An 8,571-nucleotide genomic window follows, 5' to 3' on the forward strand; every position below is an offset into this window, starting at 1 on the left:
GAAAAAAAACTGCTTAAAATATAATTATGAATCATGCTACTTTACCTAATGAGTAGTTTTACTTTTGATACTTTAAGTATGTTTTGATGCAAATACTTATGTATTTTTACTTAAGTAATATGTAGACAGAGGGACTTCTACTTGTTAGAGAGTATTTTTACACTGTAGTATTGCTACTTTTACTAAAGTAAAACATCTTAGTACTTCTTCCATAACTGAACACAATGCAGACAATTTGTGTGGAAAAACAATTTATTTTTACAATTAAACACATATATTGAATGAAAGGACATTTTATGGTACAAGACAACAGATGGACGACGAGGGTAACTCTCCGGGCCTCATAAATATTGTTGTGTAAGTCCGTGTCCTGGTTCTGAGTTTAGGCGTCACAGGTCGAGGAAGAAGCGTTCCACCTTCATCATGTATGCTGGCTTTAAGTAGCGCTGCAGTTCACTTTTCTTCAGCCACAGAAAAGGAGCATTTGGGGCAGCAGGGGGAGCGCTGCCTGACAGAATGGCTTTGAAGAAGAACACCTTTCTTCCAACCAAGTTCTCCGTCCGAATAGCCTTGGGCAGTTTGTACTTGTACACTCCACAGGGGGCGTTGCCAAGGAAAGTCGCCTTGAAACCAGCTGCTGTGGGAAGAGAACAGGGTTGAGGTCATTCAGCTGGAGACTAAAGGTGAGCTAAAGTGCAGATGTTTGGAAGTTGTATGCAGATTCTGCAGCTGCACTTAGTTTATGCTGTGTTATAATTAAGTATTTCTCCAATACAGTTTCTCACTCTCTGCTATGACAACAAAACACTTTTCCCAATTAAGTTTTAATTAAATCTCATGTCGTCTAAATCACATGCTCCGAGTTGGCTCAACATGCAAAGTGAGGCACTAACACCGCCATGTTCGAGACACAGCTCCCACTGAGTCTGCTTATTTTAAAAATGGATCGACTCCTGCTACTGTGAGGCACTTTAAATGAAACCCTCCACCAAATGGCACATGTTAATGTCAAATGGAAAGTCTTAATGGGGAGTGATTGATGGAGTTGGCACATTAATAGTTCATGAGCAGTGTTGTGAAACAGTTTAACATGGCTCAGTCATTGGCGTTTTATTTAAATGGTTAAGAGTGTAAAGGCTTGATTTCTGTCGAAATCAGAGAAAAAAAAAGAGAAAAAGCCCATTTTACAGCAAATGTTAAATATCTCATGTGAGGGATCATGACAAAGTCTCTGGAACATTTGTTCATGTGTTGCCAACTATGACCCCAAACCTCCTCCCTGTCAATTGCTCACTGCTGTTGATCCCAAAGCTGACATCAGTGGAAGTGACAACCGCAACAGACTGGTGGGATATGATTGGTTAAATGCTGCATATATATACATGTATTGTCTGTTTGAGGTTTAAAGGGACAGTTCACCCCCCAAACTGAAAAAACATAATTTTCTTCTTACCTGTAGTGCTATTTATAAGGCTAGATTGTTTTGGTGTGAGTTGCCGAGTGTTGGAAATATCGGCAGCAGAGATGTCTGTCTTCTCTCCAATATAATGGAACTAGATGGAACTCAACTTGTGGTGCTCAAAGCACCAAAAAATACATTTAAAAAAACTCAACAGCAATGACTCTTTCCAAAAAGCATGACCTGGATACTCAAGATAATCCACAGACCTGCAACAACAATGACAGCATACTCGTTTTTATTGTTGTTGTTGTTTTTTTAAATATGTGTCCCTTTATCATTCTGTGCCCCCTCTCTAAATCCAGAGGTTTTTGCAGGTCTGTGAATGCAACACAGGCGGAGCTCTCAATGAGTTCTTTTTTTCCTCCTTTGTGATTTGCAGGGTGGATTATTGATCTGTCGATCAGTTCAGGGCTAATCAGATGATTGGATGAGAGGAGCAGCTGCTGTGAGTGAATGCAAACATTTACGCACAGAAGAATGAACCATTATATTCCACTTTCAATGCGCCTGCTGCTCCATCAGTGCCCAGAGTATGCTCTGCACTCTGGGAATGTGGTGCAATCACAAAGTGAACCATATACATACATACATACATACATAAAAATACACACACACACACACACACACACACATACACACATATACATATATATATATATATATATATACATATATATATATATATATATATATATATATATATATATAATATTTGTTGTTCAAAAACAACAAATATTTGTGGAGGCAGATGCTTTAATAGTGGCTGGCCACTACAAATAAATTAATGTGTGAGAAACCTCTAAGCTGAAGAGGATGCCATTATTGTTTACATCTCATGCTATCACAAGCTTGAGCCTTTCATTCATGAATAGATGCACGCTTCTTTCTGTGCAGTGATTTTGTTGGCGGTTGTAGTTTGGTAAAAAGAAAATAGTTCCAACCTGAAACTGCTCACAACAGGTCTGTAGATTATCTTAAGTGCCATCTAGTTCCAATCTAGAGTAACAAACAGCACTACAGGTAAGAGGAGAAATATTTTTGATTTTGGGGTGAACTTTCCTTTTAAGGCTGGTTTGATCCTCCTGTTGTGGTTAATATGGATGATTGTACTGCAAGTCCCACACAGCTATTTTAGATAAGATCACATCAAACTTTAATGATCTTGAGGATAAAACTGGGTCATTACAGCTAAAGAGATTTGGCTGTAGATACAGTAATAATGCAGCAAATGGAGTGTGTTGACAATAATACAAGCTCCAACAGCTGATATTTAGGATATGGATAGTAGCTTATATCCAGCCATAAGCGGTGGCTCTGAGGTTAATTGAAATACATTATAACCAATTCCCACATGCCCTCCGCACTCTTCAGTACCCTTTTACTTAATGTTAACATTCAAAGACGCCATAAATTAAAGGTGAGGCAGTACAGAACACCGCGTTAGCAGTAAATATGTAAATAAAACATTATCTTGCAAACCAGTGATTTAAGTAGTGTTAGTGCATTGATAAAAGCAATACATGGCCTCTTTTTGTAGCAACAACCAATATCATCATTATGCATAGACTTAAATGTATATAATTACAGGAAACTGCATTCATACAGTTTACATGGAAAGCTATGGCCTTATTGTCAATATGAAAATAGTTCTATATCTAAGGAGAACAGATACATGACATTTATTTTAGGAGAGAAGTAAATGACTGGGGATATTAAACCTAAGATTCCTCTGGGACAAAAGCATCGATGACTATTCACTGTGCTTCTTAGGGTTAAAGTTAGTAATGATATTAGTTGAACAATATCATGCAGACCTGCCTGATTGATTGAATAATATACTTTATATTAATTATTATTAAGGAATAAAATTGCTGCCGTCTGGTCCTACCTGTCTTTTCTATAAATTGAATAAAGAAAGATAAATGGTTTGCTGATATGCTGATGTAAAATGTATCTGTAATTAATGCCCCTGTGTGTGACGATTTGAAAACTTTTACTATGATGAGTATTATTCTCAAAAAAGGCACTGTCACAGACAGCTTCGGGAAACTTATGAAAACCAAAGTATAATCCAGAGGTGTGGACTCATGTCACATGACTTGAACTCGAGTCAGATTCAAGTCAATTTGACTTGACAAAATAATAATAATAAATTTAAAAAAAAAAAAAAAAAACAATTTGCAGCTCTACTTTTACTTAAACACCGATGACTTCACTTATGCTTTTGAATTGAAAATACTTGACATCTTCCCCCAAGCCAACAGATTAAAAAGTATGTTATTTAAAAAGTGGTTCACGTATCAATTCATTTTCTTTGTTTCCTAAATCATTTAACATTATCACTAATCCGGACAAGACAACACTTTATGCCCCGGATTCACTTTGTTTGAACCAAACTGACAACATCCCATTAAGTATCATGAAGCGGTAATGTTAAGTCACTTGACGCCATTTGGCAAAATATGATTGCAAAGCTAATTTTATTTTCATAAATTAAAACAGAGGTATGCAAAAGAGCAGGCTGGAAATAGAGATGCAACAACTTCCAACTTTAATGGACAGTTGAAGTTGCATAAAGAATGGTAAGTTAGGGCTAATATTAACACAGCTAAGCTACTGTGGATGTTATGAGCTAATAGTAGTTCTGATTGATATTGCGCTACATTATGAAAGGGAATTGTTAGCACAGCCTTTTTACAATAAACTTAAGTTTGGTTGCTCTTGTTTTAACAAACGAATGCAATTTTCTAACAGCCTTCATGAGATTTGTAAAATTATTAATGGTTTATAAAAGTGTTGGGAAATTCATATTATTAAAGAGTGCATAAAGACTTGAAACTAACAGTTAAGGACTTGGTCCCACCTCTGGTATAACAACACAAAATCTCTGCACACAGGAACTGATATTAACCAGTTATGTCTTCATACCTTACGTTTTCCGTTACAAAGTTAGTTAGTTGATGGCAGGTCTCCATGAGCTTCATCAAACAATAAACTAACTGAGAGAAATGTGATTTAAGTGGAGTTTCAGTGCACCATAGTTTTCACAATTAAATGGAAAAGACTTGAAAATACTAATACTAACCCTGAATATTAATTTTGAGGGTATAGAAATATGGAAGTACCTCTGTTCCATCTGATTTTGAAATTAAAAAGCCATTGAATTTCTCGCACTGTATATTTATGCATTGAAATTAGGTAACTGATTTTTTTTTTGCCTTTGAATTTGATTCACTAACTTATATTCACCTTCTTTTTGTTAAATTCAAACAAATTCAGAATCAAAAATTCAAGTTTAAAAAATTCTACAATGTATATTCAAGTTGCTCACATTCACTAGGCCAAATTCACATGCCAAAATATCAGGTACAAAATACAACTGATATACTTTCAAGTTGCTCAGATTTGATAGGTCACATCCAGCCAGTGGAACTCAAAAATATATCCAGAACAGATTTGCTTCCACATAAAAACCAAATAACAAAAATCTAAATATCAGCAGCTTTGTTTAAGCATCAGTCGTATCAGCCTTTAAAATCTCCTGTTCATGTTACCTGGCAGGGAAGCGAGGGCTCTCTCGGCTGTCTGCCGCAGCGTCTCTCCCTCCTGCCACTCAGTCTGAGGCAGCATCCACAGCTTCTCGTCCCCGACCTGCTGCTCGGCCAGAAGAAGCAGCGTGTCGGCCAGGCAGCGCTCCGATGAGGTCAGGTCCTTATCTACATCAGCTAAACAAGAGACAGGACCGTCAGCGTCCTCACAACAGCTACGTCTCTCTGCCACAGTAGAGCAAAATTCACACAAACTTTGAAAATGTCACAGGGAATAAAATGCAAATTGGGAGTGCTGAAGCGAATAGATTTCCTGGCTGTCAAAAAACCATTAGAACCCTGCACTGAGAGTTATACGAGTCTCTTTCCTCTCTGGTAATTTATTTTAAACCCAGATGTGTGCGACGCTCTCAGATGATCTAAATTTCTTTTGCATTCTGTTTCACTTGATTAATGATAGGAGCGACACAAAAGACTGAATTTTCATAGGGTGTATATAACGCCACTAGTCAAACATTTTGTCTGTTTCCTATATATACTATAATACTGACCTTTAACCCTCAGAGCTGGCTGGAAGCTCTTCAGCTTCTGCTCCCAGGAGTCTTCCAGATCCTGAGCCAAGATGATCTCCTGGTCCCTGACGTCCTCATCATCAGAGTCATAGTCGTTTGACTGCTTGCGGCTCAACCTTTCTGCGTCCTCCAGCAGCCGCAGCTCGTGGTCCGACAGCACGCTTTTCTCCAGCTCCATCTGAAATTAAGTCAGAGCACATTTTCAGCCTCGAGGACCCTTTGCAGACCTGCTTACTGACCCGATTTGAAAACAGTTGCTCTGTGTCATTTATCTTGTATCCGGCTGAAGCTAAACATTATTCTACAGCTGTAAGTGTCACAATGTGTGAAATGACAGTCTTTCTACAGCTGCATAAACCTAAAGAAGCACAGAGCAATATACACAAACAGAATTCATATCATAATAATCCATAATTACTTATTAATAATACTTGTAAAACAAAGCAAAGTGACTGTAACTACGACCCAAATTGTAAAAAAGTTGGGACACTGGGAAAACAGAATACAATGATTTGCAAACATTTTTCGACCAATATTCAATTGAATACAGTCCAAATACCTGATATTTAAAGTTCATTTTGAAAAACCTTTAAATACATATACATTCATTTTAGGAATGCATGATACTGGAATTTTCTTTTGGATGAAATCCAATATGCCAGTATATAGCAACTTAATCGGCCGGTAACCGTTACTGATCTATATAAACATTTTTCTTTCACACCTAATTTTAGTGATTATGAAGTGTTTTAATAGTGGAGTTAACATCATATTATGCAGAACTCAGATGGAGACATGAAATCCAAAGCTTTTCAATGTATGTTATATTCATTCATTTTACAAAATAAGACATAGTATGTTGGCCGATTCTGATGATAACATTGTGCATCCCTGACTCATTTTGAAGTTGAAGCCTGCAACACGTTCGAAAAAAGTTGGAATAGGATCCTGTTTTCTTTTGTTTTTATAATGTGAACGCTCATGCACACCTTCAAAAAACTTGTGGACAGGTGCGTAGGAGGAAGGCATCCATAATATGCAGTGACAGTGTGCGGGAACTCTCTCTTTCACGTTATACACTCAGTAAGTGTTTGAGAACTGAGGAAAGTATTTTTGAAAGTTTTGAAAGTGAAATTCTTCCCTATTTTTGCTTGATAAACGACTTTAGTTGCTGAACAGTCTGGGGTCTGTGTTGGCGTATTTTGCACCTCATAACGCAGTTTGAATGACAGACAGGTCTTCACTACGAAGCCACGCAATTGTAACATATGCAGAATGTTACTTTGCATTGTCATGCTGGAATAAGTAGGGACATCCCTGAAATAGACGGCATCTTGATGGCAGCGTATGTTGCTCCAAAACCTGTATGTAATTTTCAGTATTCATGGTGTCTTCACAGATGTGTAAGTTACCCATATGCTGGCTTTTGAACCTCGCATTGGTAACTATCACGATGATGTTGCAGATGTAGTTTAACGTTTTTCTCTGGACTGCATAGCTTGACGTTTTTATGGACTGGGAATGGCAACATTTCTCAGTCATTCTTTGAGAGTGAGGAATCTGGGCACAGACTGGATTCACACTGCAGATATTAGGAGTTGACACACTGATTATTGCACAGGTAATTTAAAATATCTGAACTGATTCTGTAAACTGAGTATTTGAACTTTTAAGCTCTAAAGCGCATCATTCGTTACATTACCATTATACTGCTATAACGTACTACTGAATATTTACTGTACCCAGTGTGTGTGTATGTCTCTCTCTCTATCTATCTGTATATATATATATACACACACAATATAAACCCGTCAACAAAAACAATATTAGATTTATTATACCCCTATATTTTAACTTTTGTATCTTAGATTCAGATTTTGCTTTACGTGCACTTTTGTTTTGGTCTTTTTTTTTTTAAGGAAAATTCGTTCATTCATTTTCCGTAACCGCCGTACGATTACAGTGGGTTTAAATAAAACATGTTTTCTGGGTTATATATGTGACATAGAACATGCAGATACCAATGTTTGAGACAGGAAACCTCGTGTTACACTGGTTTCTGTGGCCTCTGAGACCGGATTAGGAATTAAATTTGCCCCAAACGTTTTTTTTCCTTATCATGTTTGCAAACTATATTTTAGCGTCAATATTTAGATGATCACTATTTGTTATATCTTTTTTATTTTTTACTGTGTCTTGACTTTTTGTGTGATTGCTTATTGTAGCCTACTAATGATGAAGCAAAATCCTCAGAAGTGTGGTGATAAAGTTTACAGTCTTGTTTGTGTTTTCTGGCACAGATAACTGTAACCAGTCTTTGTACTGAGCAAACTCACCCGGTGCATCATCTCTCTGAACTGCTGCTCTATCGGGCTCAACTCCGCTGAAATGACCGGGAGCCTCTGCAGACACACGGCTGCCATCAAAGTCCACGGAGAACCCGCTCTTTCCGTCAAACGTTGGGACTGCAAAGTCGCCGGACAAACAGAAGTGTTGGAAAACTGACGAAACCCGGTGTATCCGGCCGCTGTCCTGCCGAAACAAGACAGAAACTGTAAGAGAGACTGACCCACCATCCTTCTGCACGGCGCAGCCATCTTTTTCTGTTACGTTCAATGCATCTGACAAAAGTCCGGACACCGGCAACTTCTCATGAAAAACAGGCGGGAGGAGGAGTTTTCAACCAGATTGCTCCATTAGTTCGAGCAGAATACAAGATAAAAACATCAAAACCAGTGCCGGATGTGAAGTCTTCTTTTATGTTTTTCTAGAGCCCGCGACAGATTGATTATTATTTATGAGCTTCAAACGAGTGTTCATTAAGTTTTGATATTTACGACGATTTACGCAGAAACTGAAGGCAGCATGTTGCTACTTCTACCCACAATCCTGTGCAGAGTAACGAACGGTCTATTTAGATAAAATTGGGGGCCGACTGATGTTAATATTTTTTTTAAAATGAAGATATCTCATCGTATTTACTAAGATA

General features: G+C 37.7%; 1 protein-coding gene across 2 annotated transcripts; it reads right to left on the minus strand.

Annotated features, from left to right (window-relative positions):
* Window positions 1–234: 234 nt before the first annotated feature.
* On the minus strand, window positions 235–8,182 carry mrpl46 (mitochondrial ribosomal protein L46). Of its 2 annotated transcripts, none has more exons than XM_042489472.1 (4): window positions 7,919–8,182; window positions 5,562–5,760; window positions 5,017–5,187; window positions 235–637 (listed from the first exon to the last, which is right to left on the minus strand). In XM_042489472.1, exons 1-4 carry the CDS (start codon window positions 8,177–8,179, stop codon window positions 390–392), a joined length of 879 nt encoding a protein of 292 aa, XP_042345406.1. In that variant the 5' UTR covers window positions 8,180–8,182; the 3' UTR covers window positions 235–389. The 2 variants fall into 2 exon arrangements, with proteins under 2 accessions (XP_042345406.1, XP_042345398.1); XM_042489464.1 differs by having other exon boundaries at window positions 235–634; window positions 7,919–8,179.
* Window positions 8,183–8,571: the final 389 nt, after the last annotated feature.

The sequence above is a fragment of the Plectropomus leopardus genome, chromosome 1, assembly GCF_008729295.1.
Source record: "Plectropomus leopardus isolate mb chromosome 1, YSFRI_Pleo_2.0, whole genome shotgun sequence".
NCBI lineage: Eukaryota > Metazoa > Chordata > Actinopteri > Perciformes > Serranidae > Plectropomus > Plectropomus leopardus.